The sequence below is a fragment of the Nerophis lumbriciformis genome, linkage group LG27, assembly GCF_033978685.3.
Source record: "Nerophis lumbriciformis linkage group LG27, RoL_Nlum_v2.1, whole genome shotgun sequence".
In the NCBI taxonomy this organism is placed as follows: domain Eukaryota; kingdom Metazoa; phylum Chordata; class Actinopteri; order Syngnathiformes; family Syngnathidae; genus Nerophis; species Nerophis lumbriciformis.
In genome coordinates, this window is record NC_084574.2 from 21,504,075 (window position 1) to 21,527,420 (window position 23,346).

Sequence of the window (23,346 nt, forward strand, 5' to 3'; positions counted from 1 at the left end):
TAACAAATAGTTATATCTAGGTGTAAAATTCCAATGACACCGAATATTTGATTAAAATATATATAATTCTTCCTCAGTTCTCTGAAGGTTATAACTAATTGATAACAAAGACGGATACTTGTGTGTGACAGATTAAGTTTGGCAATATGGATTTGCAAAATGACATACTTGCATTTGTGAAAAGCTCTCTCTTAGTTGGGTGTAGATGCATGTACTCACAGATTTGCTGAGGTAACCAGTGGAGATATTCCTGCATTGTTTGTCCTCTGAGTGGCAGCATCCTCCACATCTGTAGACGGACACACATGGTGGTTTATAGAAGATGTTGGTGGGTGCACCAAACTCCCTGCCCACGTCGACACACACTTCCCTGGGTATGCACTGGATCTTTCGCCATTCTGACTCTATACCTGCACACACAAAGTATCCAAACCACCGCAGTTTATCAATGGGTGGCTCTGGGGTGTCGCCCCTCACTCAAATATCCAGAGACTACAAATATAAATTAAAAATACCTTTATTCTCACAAGTGAATCTATCGACAACCCTATGTTACTGTAGTTGCAGCATTTCCCCTATCATTTTAGTAGGTAATTGTATTAGGGAATTTGGAACTAAATGTCTTTATTTGGATCCTTGAGGGTGCATGGGAGTTTGCCCAACCAGTCTACATGTTTTTTGTGGACTTGGAGAAGGCATTCGACCGTGTCCCTCGGGATGTCCTGTAGAGAGTGCTCAGAGAGTATGGGGAATCGGACCGCTTGATTGTGGCGGTCCACTCCCTGTATGATCGTGTCAGAGCTTGGTCCGCATTGCCGTTAGTAAGTTGGATGTTACGGCTCAAGCACCTGCCGCCACACATTCTTCTGTGCGCTCCTATGAGCGCGCCTCTGGGCACGCCCACGGGCTTTCCTCTTCTGCCGCGGCTGCAATCGTTCTGCAATTAACACACCTGCCGCTGATAAAAGCGCCACGTCCTTCTTAAAGGCCTACTGAAACCCACTATTACCGACCACGCAGTCTGATAGTTTATATATCAATGACGAAATCTTAACAGGCTCCAGCACCCCCCGCGACCACAAAGGGAATAAGCGGTAGGAAATGGATGGATGGATGGAAATCTTAACATTGCAACACATGCCAATACGGCCGGGTTAGCTTACTGAAGTGCAAATTTAAATTTTGCGCGAAATATCCTGCTGAAAACGTCTCGGTATGATGACGTCAGCGCGTGACGTCACGGATTGTAGAGGACATTTTGGGACAGCATGGTGGCCAGCTATTTAGTCGTCTGTTTTCATCGCAAAATTCCACAGTATTCTGGACATCTGTGTTGGTGAATCTTTTGCAATTTGTTCAATGAACAATGGAGACAGCAAAGAAGAAAGCTGTAGGTGGGAAGCGGTGTATTGCGGCCGACTGCAGCAACACAAACACAGCCGGTGTTTCATTGTTTACATTCCCGGAAGATGACAGTCAAGCTTTACCATTGGCTTGTGGAGAACTGGGACAACAGACTCTTACCAGGAGGACTTTGAGTTGGATACGCAGACGCGGTACCGTGAGTACGCTTCCAAACATTTGATCGCTTGCCCGTACGTGCGTGCCGCTATGTGCATGTCACGTACGTAACTTTGGGGACTTTGGGGAAATATATGTGCTGTATGAACTTTGGGGAGGTGAATGGTACTTTGGGCTGTGAGATTGAGTGTGTTGTGCAGGTGTTTGAGTTGCATTGGCGGGTTATATGGACGGGAGGGGGGAGGCGTTTGTTATGCGGTATTAATTTGTGGCATATTAAATATAAACCTTGTTGTGTTGTGGCTAATAGAGTATATATATGTCTTGTGTTTATTTACTGTTTTAGTCATTCCCAGCTGAATATCAGGTCCCACCCGCCTCTCACAGCATCTTCCCTATCTGAATCGCTCCCACTGCCCTCTAGTACTTCACTCTCACTTTCCTCATCCACAAATCTTTCATCCTCGCTCAAATTAATGGGGAAATAGTCGCTTTCTCGGTTCGAATCGCTCTCACTGCTGGTGGCCATGATTGTAAACAATGTGCAGATGTGAGGAGTTCCACAACCTGTGACGTCACGCTACTCGTCTGCTACTTCCGATACAGGCAAGGCTTTTTTATCAGCGACCAAAAGTTGTGAACTTTATCGTCGATGTTCTCTACTAAATCCTTTCAGCAAAAATATGGCAATATCGCGAAATGATCAAGTATGACACATAGAATGGACCTGCTATCCCCGTTTAAATAAGAAAATCGCATTTCAGTAGGCCTTTAAGCCAGCGGGTCCTGCGTTCCAGTACCAGAATGTAGCTACCTGTATAGTACAGTAAGCCCACACGTCTCTAGCTCCTTTTTCATGTGCCTACTCACTCTGTGTTTCCCCTCTGTGCTCATTGTGTCTTGTCCTGTGTCGTCATCCCGCAGCTCCTCTTCGTTCCCTGGATTCGAGCTGTGTGTCTCGTCTCCCCGGATTCCCTCTGGTCTTCTTGCTGCCTTCCCTGATCTCGACCTCTCGCTCGGACACGGACTCTGATGCCACGCTCCTGCCCTTGACCTCTTGCTTGTCCACGAACCTCCGAGCCTGCCTTGCCCCCTATGGACTTCCGCATCTCTCACAACACGCACCTTCAACATTGTACGGTAACACTCACCAGTTAAACGCATCACATAGTCACACACCACGTATTTGGTTTACTTACACATGTCACGCGCTTGTGCTAATAAAGTTAAAGTACCAATGATTGTCACACACACTAGGTGTGGTGAAATTTGTCCTCTGCATTGACCCATCCCCTTGTTCACCCCCTAGGAGGTGAGGGGAGCAGTGGGCAGAAGCGGTGCCACGCCCGGGAATCATTTTTGGTGATTGAATCCCCCAATTCCAACCCTTGATGCTGAGTGCCAAGCAGGGAGGTAATGGGTCCCATTTTTATAGTCTTTGGTATGACTCGGTCGGGGTTTGAACTCACAACCTACCGATCTCAGGGCGGACACTCTAACCACTAGGCCACTGAGTAGTAATAAACACGCCTAAGGCTAAAATGCGTCCCTTTCTCAGTGCCATCCCCTTCTCCGCTGTACCATTACATTCGACCCATTTCCAGTAAGGGTTGAACTACGCCAGGGCTGCCTTTTGTCTGTTTACAACTTTTATGGACATCATTTCTAGGCGCAGTCAGGTGGCTGCAGGATTTAAGTCTTTGCCTTTTGTGAATGATGTGGTCCTGCTGGCTTCATCTGGCCAGGATCTTCAGCTCTCACTTGATCGGTTCGCAGCAGGGTGTGAAGCGACGGGGATGAAAATCAGCACTTCCAAGTTTCTCGCCTGGAAAAGGGTGGAGTGCCATCTTTGGGTTGGGAAGGAGATCCTGCCCCAAGTGGAGGAGTTCAAGTACCTCGGGGTCTTGTTCACGAGTGAAGGAAGATTGGATCGTGAGATCGACAGGCGGATAGGTTCAGCGTCTGCACTGATGCGGACTCTGCATCGGTCTGTCAGGGTGAAGAAGCTCTCAATTTACCGGTCGATCTACATCCCTATCCTCACCTACGGTCATGAGCTTTGGGTTATCACCGAAAAGGACAAGATCAAGGGTACAAGCGTATTTATACAAAATTTAGCAAGACACCAACACGCAGTCGACATTTTTTTATTTTTATTATTGTCATTAAATCATGTTTGTTCTTTTTGTGATGAGCTGTTTAAAACAGGCATAATTAATTTGCTTTAATGAAATGTATTTTCATTTGTATTAATGATCTGATTATTGCGATGAATTTTAAGTTGACTATGAACAAAATGCGATAAATCGTGATTGAATATTTTAATCGTTTGACATCCCTAGTACCATCACATAAAACATGTTTAATGAATATTTCAGGAACGAAATGTTTTATATCCACAAACTCAAAAATGATTTGAACAAAAAGTGTCTGCAGAGTTTTTAGTACATGTTATATCAGAGGAGTTGAATCTTTGCAGACACTTAAAGGCCTACTGAAATGCGATTTTCTTATTTAAACGGGGATAGCAGGTCCATTCTATGTGTCATACTTGATCATTTCGCGATATTGCCATATTTTTGTTGAAAGGGTTTAGTAGAGAACATCGACGATAAAGTTCGCAACTTTTGGTTGCTGATAAAAAAGCCTTGCCTGTACCGGAAGTAGCAGACGAGTAGCGTGACGTCACAGGTTGTGGAGCTCCTCACATCTGCACATTGTTTACAATCATGGCCACCAGCAGCGAAAGCGATTCGGACCGAGAAAGCGACGATTTCCTCCTTAATTTGAGCGAGGATGAAAGATTTGTGGATGAGGAAAGTGAGAGTGAAGGACTAGAGGGCAGTGGGAGCGATTCAGATAGAGATGTTACGATCCGCTGCCCGGATCATAGTTTGTTTGTTTGAGTCACATGTGTTTTCAGCACCTTGAGTTTCGTTTGTTTCTGTTGCCATGACGGCAGATTATACACACCTGCCTCTGGTTAGTGTTCGGGACGCGCACCTGTTGCCCGGGCACTAATCAGAGGGCTATTTAGTCTTTGCCCTGGCCTCACTCGGTCTGGCTTCCTAGTTTGTTCCCACACAACTGATGACGACGATTATTTCCTGTGCTTTAGCTGCTAGTTCTCACGCTAGGCTATTTTGGTTTGCGAGCTCCCACGCTAGCCCTTTTGTTTTTGCATTTTTGTGCTACGTGCATGTCTTTAGTTATTCACCGTATGATTTATATTTTAAATAAATCATATTCCTACCTGCAAGCTGTGTCCGAAGCCGTCTGCATCCTTGGGAGTACCACACCCGCATCACTATGCGACCAGGTCGTTACAGTAGGAAGCCAGCAGAAGACAATTCTCCCGCATCGGCTAACGAGGAGTGGGACGAAGGTACGTGGGAGGTGTTGCGAGCGATGGAGGCGGAAACTCTAAACGCTATTCCCCCTCGGAGCGCCAGGACCTGATATGGGGTCCCAACGGAAAGCTGGTCCCAATCCACTCCGTTTGGCCCGAGGATATCGCCACACCCCCGCAGTACGGGACGCGTCAGCGAAGACGGAAGCCGCCCAAGAGGTCTTCACTTCGCTGCCAGGACGCGCCACTCTTTCAGACTCCTCCACTGGTACACAGCAAGCTACATGCAGCTCAAACTTCCCCTCCTCAGACGTTTGGCAACCCAATCGACCACTTCGCCAAACATTTCTCCGATTGGGCTGTCAGTCACATGGACATTTGCAACAATGACGTCATTTCATTGGCGCCCCCCGAAGAGGTAACTCTGCCCACTTCTGATGACGTCATTGAGCAAGAATTTTTTTTTCCCTCTTCTAATTATTTCAGTCAGCCAATTCCAAATGATTTTTATTCTAAGATAAAACATTATCAGGACATTTTTGTTAAGTGTAAGTCTAGTCAGTCACATTCTGATTTTCAAGCTCCGCCCCCAATTACTGTGGCCCCACCCCCTATAGCTCAAGCTCCGCCCACTCCTCTGTTTTCTCCCTCCTGGTCGTCTCTACAGTCCCATGATATTGGGAAGACTAACAGACAGTTTGGACAATTTAAAGAGGAGGAGTATACCCCCCTCCCACGCTTGAAGACGGTTCCAAACCACATGGAGCGCGTCTGGTATCCGCGTCTTGAGGGGGGGGGCTAGTACTGGGAACTGTGCTAGTGGGGTGGCACAACTGCGCTCAGCTAAGCCGCAACCTCCTGCACGGCCACCGCCACCAGTTTTTCGGCGTGCTAAGCCGCCACCGCCACCAGTCTTTCGGCATGCTAAACCGCAACCTCCTGCACGGCCACCGCCACCAGTCTTTCGGCGTGATAAACCGCAACCTTCTGCACGGCCACCGCCACCAGTCCTTCAGCCTGCTAAGCCACAACTGCCAGCTAGGCCACCTCCAGCTGCACCTCGGCTAGCATCTGCACCTGTTCCTGCACCTCGGCTGACACGCCAAGCTTCGTCTCCTGTAGCTCCACCACGCCAAGCTCCACGGCTGGTTCTCACACCAGCGCCGACTCCACGGCTGGTTCTCACACCAGCGCCGGCTCCACGGCTGGTTCCCACACCAGCGCCGGCTCCACGGCTGGTTCCCACACCAGCGCCGGCTCCACGGCTGGTTCCCACACCAGCGCCGGGCACTAATCAGAGGGCTATTTAGTATTTGCCCTGGCCTCACTCGGTCTGGCTTCCTAGTTTGTTCTCACACAACTGATGACGACGATTATTTCCTGTGCTTTAGCTGCTAGTTCTCACGCTAGGCTATTTTGGTTTGCGAGCTCCCACGCTAGCCCTTTTGTTTTTGCCTTTTTGTGCTACGTGCATGTCTTTTGTTATTCACCGTATGATTTATATTTTAAATAAATCATATTCCTACCTGCAAGCTGTGTCCGAAGCCGTCTGCATCCTTGGGAGAACCACACCCGCATCACTATGCGACCAGGTCGTTACAAGAATAGTGGGTGGGACCTGATATTCAGCTGGGAATGACTAAAACAGTAAATAAACCATCCATCCATCCATCCATCCATCTTCTTCCACTTATCCGAGGTCGGGTCGTGGGGGCAGCAGCCTAAGCAGGGAAGCCCAGACTTCCCTCTCCCCAGCCACTTCGTCCAGCTCCTCCCGGGGGATCCCGAGGCCTTCCCAGGCCAGCCGGGAGACATAGTCTTCCCAACGTGTCCTGGGTCTTCCCCATGGCCTCCGACCGGTCGGACGTGCCCTAAACACCTCCCGAGGGAAGCGATCGGGTGGCATCCTGACCAGATGCCCGAACCACCTCACCTGGCTCCTCTCGATGTGGAGGAGCAGCGGCTTTACTTTGAGCTCCCCCCGGATGATAGAGCTTCTCACCCTATCTCTAAGGGAGAGCCCCGCCACCCGGCGGCGGAAACTCATTTCGGCCGTTTGTACCCGTGATCTTGTCCTTTCGGTCATAACCAGTAAATAAACACAATACATATATATATACTCTATTAGCCACAACACAACCAGGCTTATATTTAATATGCCACAAATTAATCCTGCATAACAAACACCTCCCCCCTCCCGTCCATATAACCCGCCAATACAACTCAAACACCTGCACAACACACTCAATCCCACAGCCCAAAGTACCGTTCACCTCCCCAAAGTTCATACAGCACATATATTTCCCCAAAGTCCCCAAAGTTACATACGGGACATGCACATAGCGGCACGCACGTACGGGCAAGCGATCAAATGTTTGGAAGCCGCAGCTGCATGCGTACTCACGGTACCGTGTCTGCGTATCCAACTCAAAGTCCTCCTGGTAAGAGTCTCTGTTGTCCCAGTTCTCCACAGGCCAATGGTAAAGCTTGACTGTCATCTTTCGGGAATGTAAACAATGAAACACCGGTCGTGTTTGTGTTGCTGAAGTCGGCCGCAATACACCGCTTCCCTCCTACAGCTTTCTTCTTTGCTGTCTCCATTGTTCATTGAACAAATTGCAAAAGATTCACCAACACAGGTGTCCAGAATACTGTGGAATTTTGCGATGAAAACAGACGACTTAATAGCTGGCCACCATGCTGCCCCAAAATGTCCTCTACAATCCGAGACGTCACGCTTACCGAGACGTTTTCAGCATGATATTTCGCGCAAAATTTAAAATTGCACTTTAGTAAGCTAACCCGGCCGTATTGGCATGTGTTGCAATGTTAAGATTTCATCATTGATATATAAACTATCAGACTGCGTGGTCGGTAGTAGTGGGTTTCAGTAGGCCTTTAAACAAAAAGTCTTAATAAAAACATTTAGATATAAAAATGTTTTTTTTCCAGGTTAAATTAGTCAGCGTGTTTATTCTCCCAGTTGGGACAAATACTGAAGTTCAGTCACATCGACGTTCTGTCTGTAAGTGCCTGCAAGTCTGCATACGGGTCAGGATTACTGGTGAGCTGCAGCAGGTAATGAAACTAAAGTCTTGTCACTAAAACCGCTGCTCCTTATAAATGTCGTGGTTCAACTTCTATATTAGTGGTAGTCATATTTCTTTATTTTATTCTTCTGGGCTGCAGTTCCAGCTGTGTAAAGGGAAGAGGAACAACGCTGACTGAACATTCATTATGTCGTGACGAGCATGACTTTCGCGAGGGTGGAACGGGATGGTAGCGCACACGAACACACACGAACACACTTTCACACAAACACACGTAAATGTACACAAATACACACATTCACAGACACACACATGATCACGGTTAATAAAGGTGGATTGTTCCGTCCAGGATTATCCCAAGCATCATTGCTTCCCTATTGTTTACTAATGCAGTAACTTCTAACAGATATTTCCGCCATGTTTGATCAAAGAAATATGCTAACAGCTGTTAAACTTGATCAAACTCAAATGAATCACGTTTAACGATCACGATCATATAATCGCCCGGCTCTACTATAAATATATTAATATTCCAGAATTTTATGGTAGGTTTCAGTGGCGGGCCGTGCGTTTCCCACCTAGGCCTTCAGTGATGTTCGACTTCACAATGATTACCTCTCAAAATACCATAATTTATGTCACCACATGACCATTGCTGGAGAAATACTATACAGGAACACATTTACGCACTACTCAACAGTGTACGAAATGGGTTATTTTCTGGCGCATTTAAAAATTAATAAACCCGCATTGGCAATTAAAACATATCTTATGTGGTACTATCAAAATTAAAATAGCAAAACACATATTAAACGTGAAAAAATAAAGAAATACAATTTTTGAACTCACAATTTGTGACACCCATTGGACGCCGTATAAGCCAGTGGTACCCCTCGTCAATTCGAGTGGAAATGGTGGGCATTTCCCCATTTCATCGCCGACATCGTCTCACAAGAGGTAGTTTCTCTTTAAATATCCTTCTTGAAAAAATGGCCTTGCAAATATATATCTGCCACCTAATAAACATTTTGTTCTCCTTCTTTGTGGGTCAACAATTCCTGCTTCCTGCTAAGTTGCAACTTAGCAGGAATGACAAGTGAGTATCCAATCACAGTCTCGTTAACATCAGACAACTTAGATAGGCTACTGTCAACAACTTGTGATCTGATTGGCTATCGCAACTGTCTATCAACTCTTTGTGTTCTCAAATTCATCCACTAACGGTCCCAGTGAGTATCCAATCACATGACGCATAAATGTCACGTTCAAGGTGAGGCCAGCTAGAAGGCCTTACTGACAACAACTCGTGATCTGATTGGCTATCGCAATTGTCTATCAACTGTATGTGTTCGTTCATTTACAGTGCACAGACGCCCGCATTGTTGATTCTGAAGGCCACTGGCAGATTTGGTACAGCATGGCAACATAAGCTGCTGAATTCTGATTGGATACAAACTGTAACCTAAAAACAACAGCACTGGAAGCAGCATAATATGACATGAAGAGAATATGAACACTTTTAGATATTTAGGGAGAGTAAATTAAAAAATAATTTTATCTTTAATTATGATCATGATTTCTGGTTATGTTAGGCACACCACTGGTAGGTTTATTCTAACAGTGTGACAGTAAAAAAGGAAAATAACATTAACTCAAGGTTATACATTCAATTTGTATTCGATTGAGGGAAATAATCTTAAAACCAAACATGACCTTGCACTTGGGAAAGAAACAGAAGCAGGAGAGCAAACCTGGAACCTACTTTTGAGAACATCCAAGTTCAGGTAGGCAGCAGCAAAGGTTGTCTCATCTGTTCCTGCTAATGGGCTGAGACGGTGAGACAGTTTGGACACAGCAGCAAATGGTAGTTTGGATATACACTTTAGGGCAGCCCAGTGTACAGGGTAGATGAGACGCATCAGCTCATCAACACTGGAAGCTGAGCGCAACCTGTGTTCCATGTCTGGCAATGGTGAAGAGTCCTGAAACAAACAAGAGAAAACACAAAGTATTTCAAGTCTATTGTACAGGATCTGCAGAGGTTACACATAGATAAAAATGTCACTACAACTTCTAATGGAATGCCTTGTAAGTTGGCTAACCTCATCGACAGCTCATTGTACAAGTGAATTTAATTCAAGTCCGGAACCAGCTTGCATGTTCCTTTTTGTTTCTGCTTTAGTGAATTCTGCGTTGGATTTTATAGCCAATTTCTGTCTCTTCGACTCACTCTCCACTTCTAACTGCTCCAAATACAAAAATCATAAAGGGTACAAACAATGTTTATTCTATTAGCTAACTTCCTTTATCTGAATAGCCATTTGTGATTTATAGCATTAAAATAAATATCTTGCAGTCATATTTGTGTTTCAAAATGATTCAACTATTCAATGTCAGAATATAAACAGTAGAAATAATGAACAAAATGTCAGCTACTGTCTTGTTCTAAAACACCAATGAAAATGAAATGTAGCATTTAGTCATCACATGTCTGCCACAATCATGTTTGTTCTTAAACGTGCATTCCACGTCTTCCATGTGGAGAGCAGTTTTGATTTGGGCTTACATGGTAAACAACTCAAATGAATGTTTTGGGCAATGTTTTATCGAGACGCATACATTTGTCCAAATGTGGCCAAGTAGACGCACTGTGGATTTCCTGGACGTCTAAGGATCTAAGGAAGAGAATCCCTCTGCCATCTTCCACTATTCCATCCATCCATTTTCCACTGCTTGTCCCTTTCGGGGTCACGGGGGGTGCTGGAGCCTATCTCAGTTGCATTCGGGCGGAAGGCGGAGTACACCCTGGACAAGTCGCCACCTCACCGCAGGGCCATCTTCCACTAGTTTTTAAAAAATATATAAATCGCCCACTTGAACATTCCCTCTTCTCTTCTCCAACTCTATCGTCGTCATTTGGGATGTTTGTTGTAATTTCCCTTCCTGGTTCGATGACCCGCCCTATCTTGCCTCTGATTGGCCTGTCTGTAATGTTTTGCCCTAATCTTAACCAATCGTGACTCATCATAGTAAACCAACCAATCAATCATGGATTTTCTTATACGTAAACCAACCAATCATCATTGTTTTTTCCCGTATAATGTGTCCCCTGCCCGTGGAGTTACAATAGTCCATTTCCCTATTTCTTTTCTCCATCTCTCTTCTTTTGTAGCATGTAGCTTAGCTAACCACTACATGGGTCTAGCTGAGCTACGGAAATCATTACTTGTTTAAAAAGTAGCGAAGCTACTGCCACTACTGGGAAGTGTAGTTAAGCCCCGTAGGTTCGATTTTTAAGTTAATAATTTTTAATGGACAACTGTAGTTTTTACCACTGCAGCCGCAAACCGGAATGGATTATCAAAAACCGTACTCATTACGGGAAAACCGTGTGTGTTGGCAGGTACGGCAAAGAGACGGATCAAGATTTTAACACACATTATAGGTCGGAAAAAACGAAGTAAAAAGGAAAATAATTTGTTACATTTTTACAGAGATAAAGAAGACAGATTTCCGACTATAGACGGAACAATCACATGCCTGATCTACGCAACAGTAAGTTGGCCGAAACTCATTTTTCCAAATGACTCATATATTGAGACAGTAGAGAAGGAGCAAGACTTATTCAACCACTACTTTTGTAGTACCCCTAGGCAAGCTTGCCTGCCAATCAAGAATAAAACAAGTTTCTTCATGCGACCATGTTAGTCATATATTATTCAACATTTGAAAAATAAAGTTGAATAGCTAAAATAATACCACACAATAAAGTTAGTGTGTAATGTACTTATTGAAATATTGAAGGATATTATGTAAATAATATCCTTCAATATTTAGGGACGGCGTGGCGCAGTGGAAGAATGGCCGTGCGCGAACCGAGGGTCCCTGGTTCAATCCCCACCTAGTACCAACCTCGTCATGTCCGTTGTGTCCTGAGCAAGACACTTCACCCTTGCTCCTGATGGGTGCTGGTTAGCGCCTTGCATGGCAGCTCCCTCCATCAGTGTGTGAATGTGTGTGTGAATGGATAAAATGTGGAAGTAGTGTCAAAGCGCTTTGAGTACCTTAAAGGTAGAAAAGCGCTATACAAGTACAACCCATTTATCATTTATTTATCATTACATATATGTTATATTTTATATTGCTACTATGGTACATTGTTAGTCTATTTTATACCTGCATTGTCCTTTCCATCCTTACACTTTCCATCCTTTGTAACTGAGCTACTGTGTGGAACAACTTCCCTTGTGGGTCATTAAAGTTTGTCTAAGTCTAAGTCTAAGTCTTAAAAATAATTAATAGCAGTGCTTTCAAGACAACTTCAAAGATGTGTTGTCTGTTATACTTTATATTTTAGTCAACAAAATGTACTCTAATTTTAGTTGACTAAATGTTGAGGAATTTAGTCGACTAAAGCTAAATTAATTTACAAGACTAAAATATGACTAAAACTGAAATACAAAACTTCTGTCAAAATTAACACTGACCGGTGGTATAATAAAATAGAAATCTACTTGTTTAACAAATGTCAGAATATTTCCAAAATGGAAAAATTGAATTACGTGACATGACACCGGCACATTCCGGCCGGCTGTTTGAGCATACTTGCCAACGCTCCCGGATTTTCCGGGAGACTCCCGAAATTCAGCACCTCTCCCGAAAACCTCCCGGGACACATTTTCTCCCGAAAATCTCCCGAAATTCAGGCAGGGCTGGAGGCCACGCCCCCTCCAGCTCCATGCGGACCTGAGTGACGTGTCGACAGCGGCCAGCCTGTTTTCACGTCCGCTTTCCCACAATATAAACAGCGTGCCTGCCCAATCACGTTATAACTGTAGAATGATGGAGGGCACGTTCTTGGTTTCTTATGTGGGTTTATTGTTGGGCAGTTTCATTAACGTCCTCCCAGCGCGGTAACAACACACAACAACAGCAGTCACGTTTTCGTCTACCGTAAAGCAGTTCGTCTGCCGTAAAGAGCAATGTTGTGACACTCTTAAACAGGACAATACTGCCATCTCCTGTACATGCATATGTGACAATAACATCTAGGGTTTTTAGAGAGTGCAGTGCACAACTGCTATACTATATATATATATATATATATATATATATATATATATATATATATATATATATATATATATATATATATATATATATATATATATATAATAAAATATATATATATATATATATATATGAAATACTTGACTTGGTGAATTCTAGCTGTAAATATACTCCTCCCCTCTTAACCATGCCCCCCCCCCCCACCATCACACACCCCCTCCCCATCCCCCACCTCCCGAAATCGGAGGTCTCAAGGTTGGCAAGTATGTGTTTGAGACAACTAGTAAGCAGAAACCTCCTCAACAGTTGACTAAAATAGTGATCTTTTTGTATTTCTCTAATGATCTTAATAACCCCAAGTGTCAATTAAACACATTTAAACATTACCAACAACACTAAATAGCAGTGGAATATTGTAGTTATCAGTTAGCTCCAGATTTTGAAATTTACTAGCCCTAACTTATTAACATGTAGCACATTGCCTACGGCCATCAGTCACATTGGAGATAAGATCATAAAAACTTGAACGACACGTGTGGCTGTGAAAATAGAAGAAACTGAATTATTTGACAAATCAGAATAATTAAGTGCATAGAAACGTACTGACTGTAAAAATGCACACATCAACTAAAAAACCCAAAACCAGTTAAGTTGTCACGTTGTGTAAATCATAAATAAAAACAGAATACAATGATTTGCAAATCATTTTCGACCTATATTCAATTGAATATACTGCAAAGACAAGATACTTAACGTTTGAACTGGAAAACGTTATTTTTTGCATTAGAGACAGTAGAGAAGAAGCATGACTGCTTATTCATATTTTTAGCTCATTTGGAATTTGATGCCTGCAACATGTTTCAAAAAAGTTGGCACAAGTGGCAAAAAAGACTGAGAAAGTTGAAGAATGTTCATCAAACACTTATTTGGAACATCTCACAGGTAAACAGACTAATTGCAAACAAGTGGGTGCCATGATTGGGTTAAAAAGCAGCTTCCATGAAATGCTCAGTCATTCACAAACAAGGATGGGGCGAGGGTCACCACTTTGTGAACAAATGCCTGAGAACATTGTCGAACAGTTTAAAAACAACATTTCTCAACGAGCTATTGCAAGGAATTTTGAGTTTTCACCATCTACGGTCCGTAATATCATCAAAAGGTTCAGAGAATCTGGAGAAATCACTACACGTAAGTGATATTACGGACCTTGGATCCCTCAGGTGGTACTGCATCAAAAAGCGACATCAGTGTGTAAAGGATATCACCACATTGGCTCAGAACACCTCAGAAAACCACTGTCAGTAACGACAGTTCGTCGCTACAGCCTTAAGTGCCAGTTAAAACTCTACTATGCAAAGCCAAAGCCATTTAATAACAACACCCAGAAACGCTGGGCCCTAGCTCATCTAAGATGGACTGATGCAAAGTGGAAAAGTGTTCTGTGGTCTGACTAGTCCATATTTCAAATTGTTTTTGGAAACTGTGGACGTCATGTCCTCCGGACCAAAGAGGAAAAGAACCATTTGGACTGTTATAGGCGCAAAGTTGAAAAGCCAGCATCTGTGATGGTATGGGGGTGTATTAGTGCCCAAGGCATGGGTAACTTACACATCTGTGAAAGCACCATTAATGCTGAAAGGTACATACAAGTTTTGGAGCAACATATGCTGCCATCCAAGCAACGTTATCATAGATGCCCCTGTTTATTTCAGCAAGACAATGCCAAGCCATGTGTTACAACAGCGTGGCGTCATAGTAAAAGAGTGCGGGTACTACACTGGCCTGCCTGTAGTCCAGACCTGTCTCCCATTGAAAATGTGTGGCGTAATATGACTGTTGAACAACTTAAGCTGTACATCAAGCAAGAATGGGAAATAATTCCACCTGAAAAGCTTCAAAAATCGGTCTCCTCAGTTCCCAAACGTTTACCTGCCTGTAGTCTAGACCTGTCTCCCATTGAAAATGTGTGGCGCAATATGAAGCCTAAAATACCACAATGGAGAATGGGAAGCCTAAAATACCACAAGCAAGAATGGGAAATAATTCCTCCTGAGAAGCTTCAAAAATCGGTCTCCTCAGTTCCCAAACGTTTACTGAGTGTTGTTAAAAGGAAAGGCCATGTAACACAGTGGTAAAAATGCCCCTGTGCCAACTTTTTTGCAATGTGTTGCTGCCCTTTAATTCTACGTTAATGATTATTTGCAAAAAAAAAAAAGTTTTCCAGTTCGAACATTAAATATCTTGTCTTTGCAGTATATTCAATTGAATTTAAGTTGGAAAGGATTTGCAAATCATTGGATTCTGTTTTTATTTTCGAATTACACAATGTGTCAACTTCACTGGTTTTGAGTTTTGTAGTTCAAGTACCATTAAAAAATAGCAACTACAAAATCAGAAGTGACTCACAAGTTACTCAATACTTGAGTATTTTTGTTGCGGAATACTTATTACTCTTACTCAAGTAATTATTTTGATGACTACATTTTACTTTTACTTGAGTCATATTATTCTAAAGTAACGGTACTCTTACTTGAGTAAATTTTTTGGGTACTCTACCCACTTCTGCTATCAACACACGGAATACTGAAAATCAACCTAGCGTAAAGCTAGCAGGGAACAAGACTCCTTTGCGTGGTGTGGAACAGAAACACATAACAGTCGCTAATAGTGAACAATACACCCTCAAGGGAGGCAGGGTGACACTTGAAAAAATAGTACTCTGATTAGTGATCAGAGGCCGGTGAGTCTACTGATCGCTAAACATATGCAGGTGAGTCTACTGATCGCTAAACATATGCAGGTGAGTCTACTGATCGCTAAACATATGCAGGTGAATACAATCAGTGTTCGTAGAAACCAGGCGTAACTAAGGAGCCCTGAGGACAAAAAGTAACACAGAAACATAGGCGTATAATAACGAAAACTACACAGGCATATTGTTAAGTAAGTTATTGTATATTGTTCTAATATGTGACAACTTGTGACCGTAACATGTTGATTGACAGTCTAAAAATAACAAAACTGACGTCACAATTTTATTGCAGCAACACATTGCAAACAAGTTGGCACAGGGACATTTTTACCACTGTGTTACATGGCCTTTCCTTTTAACAACACTCAGTAAACGTTTGGGAACTGAGGAGACCAATTTTTGAAGCTTTTCAGGTGGAATTCTTTCCCATTCTTGCTTGATGTACAGCTTAAGTTGTTCAACAGTCCGGGGTCTCCATTGTCATATTTTAGGCTTCATAATGAGCCACACATTTTCAATGGGAGAGGTCTGGACATGTGACTTGGCATTGTCTTGCTGAAATAAGCAGGGGCGTCCATGATAACGTTGCTTGGATGGCAACATATGTTGCTCCAAAACCTGTATGTACCTTTCAGCATTAATGGTGTCTTCACAGATGTGTAAGTTACCCATGCCTTGGGCACTAATACACCACCATACCATCACAGATGCTGGCTTTTGAACTTTGCGCCTAGAACAATCCGGATGGTTCTTTTCCTTTTTGTTCTGGAAGACACGACGGCCACAGTTTCCAAAAACAATTTGAATTGTGGACTCGCCAGACCACAGAACACTTTTACACTTTGCATCAGTCCATCTTAGCTGAGCTCGGGCACAGCCAAACCGACGGCATTTTTGGGTGTTGTTGATAAATGGCTTTCGCTTTGCATAGTACAGTTTTAACAATAACAACGGTAACAATTAGAGATGCTAACTCAGTAGAAGCATTTAAGTCCCATCTTAAAACTCATTTGTATACTCTAGCCTTTAAATAGACCCCCCTTTTAGACCAGTTGATCTGCCGTTTCTTTTCTTTTCTTCCCCGCCCATCTCTTCCTTGTGGAGGGGGGGGGGGGGGCACAGGTCCGGTGGCCATGGATGAAGTGCTGGCTGTCCAGAGTCGGGACCCGGGGTGGACCGCTCGCCTGTGCATCGGCTGGGAACATCTCTGCGCTGCTGACCCGTCTCCGCTCGGGATGGTGTCCTGCTGGCCCCACTATGGACTGGACTCTTACTATTATGTTGGATCCACTATGGACTGGACTCTCACAATATTATGTCAGACCCACTCGACATCCATTGCATTCGGTCTCCCCTAGAGGGGGGGGGGGGGGTTACCCACATATGCGGTCCTCTCCAAGGTTTCTCATAGTCATTCACATCGACGTCCCACTGGGGTGAGTTTTTCCTTGCCCTTATGTGGGCTTTGTACCGAGGATGTCGTTGTGGCTTGTGCAGCCCTTTGAGACACTTGTGATTTAGGGCTATATAAATAAACATTGATTGATTGATTGAACTTGCACTTACAGATGTAGCGACCAACTGTAGTTACTGACAGTGGTTTTCTGAAGTGTTCCTGAGCCCATGTGGTGATATCCTTTACAAACAGTTGTCAGTTTTTGATGCAGTACCGCCTGAGGGATCCAATGTTACGGGCATTCAATGTTATGTGCAGTGATATCTCCAGATTCTCTGAATCTTTTGACGATATTACAGACCTTAGATGGTGAAATCCCTAAATTCCTTGCAATATCTGGTTGAGAAATGTTGATCTTAAACTGTTGGGACAATTTGCTCACGCATTTGTTCACAAAGTGGTGACCCTCGCCCCATCCTTGTTTGTGAATGACTGAGCATTTCATGGAAGCTGCTTTTATACCCAATCATGGCACACACCTAGGGGTGTAATGGTACGTGTATTTGTATTGAACCGTTTTGGTACGGGGGGTTCGGTTCGGTTCGGAGGTGTACCGAACGATTTTCCACACGAACATATAAAGTAGCCGCCTAAGCTAAAGTCTTAACAAGCTGCTCCGCTTCCCTCTGCCTGTCTCTGTCAGTCCTCTACACAGCACCCAGCATTGTCCCACCTACACAACCATCTGATTGGTTACAAACAGAGCGGTAACAGCCAATCAGCAGTGCGTATTCAGAGCGGTAACAGTCAATCAGCAGTGCGTATTCAGAGCGGTAACAGTGCGTATTCAGAGTGCATGTTCAGTGCTTAGCGTTTAGCAGTTAAGCATCAGGCAGCGGACTGTCCCCAAATTATAATGAACACCTCCCAGTCAACTACTAGTAACATCACTATGAGCCCGTTGACCTTCTAGAAATATAAACTGCAGCTCAGCTCGCTCGCAGTCCTGGTTTGAGGTGAAGGCTAATTCGCTTTTAGCGTAACGTTAGCTCATTTTGTGGTGTGTGTGTGTGTGTGTGTGTGTGTGTGTGTGTGCATGCGTGTTTGTGTGTGTTACGGACAGCAAAGCCCTGTCTGTCTGTTATTTCACTTTACCTTTTTCTGTGTTGATTGAGCTGTGTTGAAGCAGCAAAAAAGGACATTATGTTAAATGAAGAGTTTCTGTCTCTGATAGTTGATATATTAATGTAACTGCATTATAAAGCCTACATGAACTCCATGGTGTTCAGGGATGAATAGTCTCTTCTATTGCTATTATACTATTTTTTCAGCTATAGTTACATTAATCATTAGTGGTTAGAGTGTCCGCCCTGAGATCGGTAGGTTGTGAGTTCAAACCCCGGCCGAGTCATACCAAAGACTATAAAAATGGTACCCATTACCTCCCTGCTTGGCACTCAGCATCAAGGGTTGGAATTGGGTGTTAAATCACCAAAGATGAATCCCGGGCGCAGCTACCGCTGCTGCTCACTGCTCCCCTCACCTCCCAGGGGGTGATCAAAGGTGATGGGTCAAAAGCAGAGAATAATTTCGCCATACCTAGTGTGTGTATGACAATCATTGGTACTTTAACTTTAACTTAAGTAATGGAGCAGCCTAGTTTTGAATGGCAGGGTCCCTGCTATCACATGTTGATACAAATATAACATTTACATAATAAAAATCAACTACAGGCTTCCCAAATGCTGTAATAATTTAAGCATGATGAGTTGTCTTGAAACTGTTTAATGTTGCACTTTTTATATGTAGAAGAAAAGTTTTGTAATTTTATTTAATCTGAGCAACAACTTGAGGCAGTTTAATGTTGATTAACGTGGGCAGAATTATTATAGTGTTCCCAATGTTAAAATGATAAAGCCATTGTTTACAAATTTGGTAAATAAATAACCAAAAAATTTATATTTTGTTGTTTTCTTACTGTACCGAAAATGAACCGAACCGTGACCTCTAAACCGAGGTACGTACCGAACTGAAATTTTTGTGTACCGTTACACCCCTACACACACCTGTTCCCAATTAGCCTGTTCACCTGCGGGATTTTCCAAATAAGTGTTTGATGAGCATTCTTCAACTTTCTCAGTCTTTTTGCCACTTGTGCCAGCTTTTTTGAAAAATGTTGCAGGCATCAAATTCCATGAGCTAATATATGCAAAAAAATAAAGTTTTGCAGTTCGAACGTTAAATATCTTGTCTTTGCAGTCTATTCAATTGAATATAAGTTGAAAAAGATTAGAAAATTATTGTATTCTGTTTTTATTTACGATTTACACAACGTGCCAACTTCACTAGTTTTGGGGTTTGTACATTAACTAACATTGCTGTGTCTTTGTGTCCTTGGGCAAGACACTGCACCCACCCTGCCTTTCCTGTATAAATGTTAATGAATGCTGGGTCATGGTCGGAGAGGCATTGGCGTGAATTGGCAGCCATCGTTCCGTCTGTCCAGCTCAAGGCAGCTCTGGCTACAAATGGAGTCAACCATCACTAATGTGTGACTGAATGAAAAATGGGTTTTAGTGGAAAGCATTTTGGTGATATGAATCCATTCTAGCAATATTATTATGGTGGTGAAAGTGGATAACATCGAAGAATGCCTGTCGCTGTACGGAGGAAAGAACACCACCACACCCGTCATTAATAATGCTGGCCAACAGGAAACACAAAAGAGTGCAGTTAAAACCGTGAAGAAAGTTGGAAGGAACAAATGTCTACATAATAAGTCGCTGCATTGGCTCCCCGTCTGCTTCAGGGTCAATTTTAAAGTTATATTATTAGTTTTTAAATGTCTTAATGGCCTTGCGCCTTCTTATGTATCTGACCTGCTTTACCGTATCAACCCTCGCAGATCCTGAGGTCCTCTGGCACTGGCCTTTTAGCTTTACCAAATACCAGAACAAAGACCCACGGTGAGGCGGCATTTAGCCACTACGGCCCCCACCTGTGGAACAGCTTACCAGAGAACTAGAGAGAGCATTTAATTTTTATTTTTAGTTTTGGCAAAAGACACATTTTTTATCTGGCTTTTTACTGATCATCTTAAAGTCTTATGTTTTTTATTATTTTATTGCGTTGTTTTCTCTCTTAATTACTAATATTACCGTATTTTCCGGACTATAAGGCGCACTTAATATACTTTTTTTTGGTCAAAACTCGACAGTGCGCCTAATGTAAGGAATACGTTTAGTTGAGCTTACCCACCTCAAAGCTATTCTATTTGGTACATGGTGTAATGATAAGTGTGACCAGTAGATGGCAGACACACATAAGTGATAAGTGTAGGCTGCACCGTTTGATGTGCTTCAACATAAGAGTATTATTATGGTGTGTGTAAAAGGTAAGACATTATCTGGCGTTTTGTTTCGCAATATTATGCAAAAGCAACTTTTCTTACCTTCTGGTACCTGCTGATCTGTATTTGGGATCTGCATGAATCTTGAAAAGTTGCGCGGGTCCGCCTTTGTAGTCTGTGCCAACACCGTAGTCGATAAGCTTCTTCTTTTTCTGTATCTTCTTGTTATGGGACATTCATCCTCCACTGTTGCCATTTCTAATATAAAGTAGTGTAAAGTTCTAACTTATATCTGTCAGTAAATATGCCATGAAAACGCTAAAACATACCGGTGTAGCGAGTCTACATTATTCACCCAAGGAACTTTAGTTATTAGCGTTCCGGTTTGACGTTTTTTCACGGGACACATTTCCGGTGTTGTTGTTTCCGGATGAGGAGATGCTGCTTTGTTATTGATTGAAGTAAAGTCTGAATGTCATTAAAACAGGTAGCTCCATCTTTTGACACTTCTTCCACTGAGACTTATATTAAATCTTCTGATCACTTGAGGCTGAGGAGAGAATGGATAGGACAGACTTAGCACTCTTCATTTTTGGGCAAATCGAGGGGAGTTGAAATTTTGCTACTGGCAAATGTAGTTAAGCTACGTAGCTTTTTAAGTTAATAATTTTAAATGGAAAACCGTTGTTTTTACCAGTGCAGCCGCAAACCGGAATGGATTATCAAAAACTGTACTCATTACGGAAAAACGGAAAATAATTGTTTATATTTTTACAGAGATAAAAAAGAAAGATTTCCGACTATAGACGGAACAATCACATGCCTGATCTACGCAACAGTAAGTTGGCCTAAACTAATTTTTCCATATGACTCATATATTATAAACAGTAGAGAAGGAGCAAGACTTATTCAACCATTACTTTTGTAGCACCCTTAGGCAAGCTTGCCTGCCAATCAAGAATAAAACACATTTCTTCATGCGACAATTTTAGTCATATATTATTCAACGTTTGAAAAAAAAGTTGAATAATACCACACAATAAAGTTAGTGTGAAATGTACTTATTGAAATATTCACGGAATGCAGGTCTTGTGAATTTAGTTTTTGAGATGCTCTGCAATAAAAATAATGAATGAAAGTGCTTTCAAGACAACTTCAAAGATGCGTTGTCTGTTATACTTTATATTTAAGTCAACAAAATTTACTCTAATTTTAGTTGACGCACATGTTGGGGAATTTAGTCGACTAAAACTAAATTAATTTACATGACTAAAATATGACTAAAACTGAAATACATTTTCGTCAAAAAACTAGGACAAAAACTAATTGAAAAACTTCTGTTAAAATTAACACTGGCCAATGGTACAACAAAATAGAAACCTACCGTATTTTTCAGACTATAAGACTTAAAAGCCTTTCATTTTGTCAAAACTCGACAGTGCGCCTTATAGCCAGGTGCGTTTAATGTACGGAATAATTTTGGTTAAAACCTTGAAGCTATTTTATTTGGTGCATGGTGAAATGATAAGTGTGTCCAGTAGATGGCAGTCACACATAAGAGATACGTGTAGACTGCAATGTGACTCAAGTAAACAACAGCAGCATTTCATCGGTTCCATTGAAAATATAGAACATTACACACGGCGCTCAAAAACCTATCAAAAATGTTTTAGTACGACTTTGGTAAGCTATGAAGCCGCACCGCTTGATGGATTGTACTGTGCTTCAACAAATGAGTATTATTATGGTGTGTGTATAAGGTAAGACATATTATCTGGCGTTTTGTTTCGCAATATTATGCAAAAACAACTTTTCTTACCTTCTGGTACCTGCTAATCTGTATTTGTGCGTTCCGCCTTTGTAGTCCGTAGTCGATAAGCTTCTTCTTTTTCTCTATCTTCTTGTTATGGGACATTCATCCTCCGCTGTTGCCATTTCTAATATAAAGTAGTGTAAAGTTCTTACTTATATCTGTCAGTAAACTCGCCATGAAAGCGCTAAAACATACCGGTGTAGTGAGTTTACATTATTCACCTTTGGAACTTTAGTTCTTAGAGAGTTCTGATCGGACGTTTTTTCACGGGACACATTTCCGGCATTGTTGTTGCACTAGTGAGCCACGGATGAGAAGATGCTGCTCTGTTATTGATTGAAGTAAAGTCTGAATGTCATTAAAACAGTTAGCTCCAACTTTTGACACTTCTTCCACCCCCGTCCTTGCACGCTACACCGCTACAACAAATATGACGGGGAGAAGACGCTGTCAAAGGTGAGCCACGTAAATAAGACCGCCCACAAAACGGCGCATCCTGAAGCGACTGTCAGAAAGCGGCTTGAAGATGATCTGTAAAACATAATCTTTGCAACTTTTTGACCAAAGAACCACCATTACATGTTATATAGACCAGTGGTTCTCAAATGGGGGTACACGTACCCCTGGGGGTACTTGAAGGTATGCCAAGGGGTACGTGAGATTTTTTTTAAATATTCTAAAAATAGCAACAATTCAAAAATCCTTTATAAATATATTTATTGAATAATACTTCAACAAAATATGAATGTAAGTTCATAAACTGAACATCAAATCAAGTAGGCTATTCCATTCATTACCATAAACCCAGAGTTTCCCCCATGCCATGATGGTTTGACCCTCACTAAAATGTCTGTCAAAAAGAACTGTGAAAAGAAATGCAACAATGCAATATTCAGTGTTGACAGCTAGATTTTTTGTGGACATGTTCCATAAATATTGATGTTAAAGATTTTTTTTTTTTGTGAAGAAATGTTTAGAATGAAGTTCATGAATCCAGATGGATCTCTATTACAATCCCCAAAGAGGGCACTTTAAGTTGATGA

At 42.5% G+C, this 23,346-nt stretch overlaps 1 protein-coding gene across 1 annotated transcript in view; it reads right to left on the reverse strand.

Moving 5' to 3' along the window:
- The window catches only part of vegfc (vascular endothelial growth factor c), a 66,719-nt gene that overhangs the window by 26,700 nt on the left and 16,673 nt on the right, over nt 1-23,346 (reverse strand). The window contains exons 2-3 of the mRNA XM_061987843.1: nt 9,683-9,902; nt 220-410 (exon numbers count right to left, since the gene is read on the reverse strand). Of these exons, the coding sequence (XP_061843827.1) occupies nt 220-410; nt 9,683-9,902 (411 nt within the window). The remainder of the gene's footprint in view (nt 1-219; nt 411-9,682; nt 9,903-23,346) is intronic.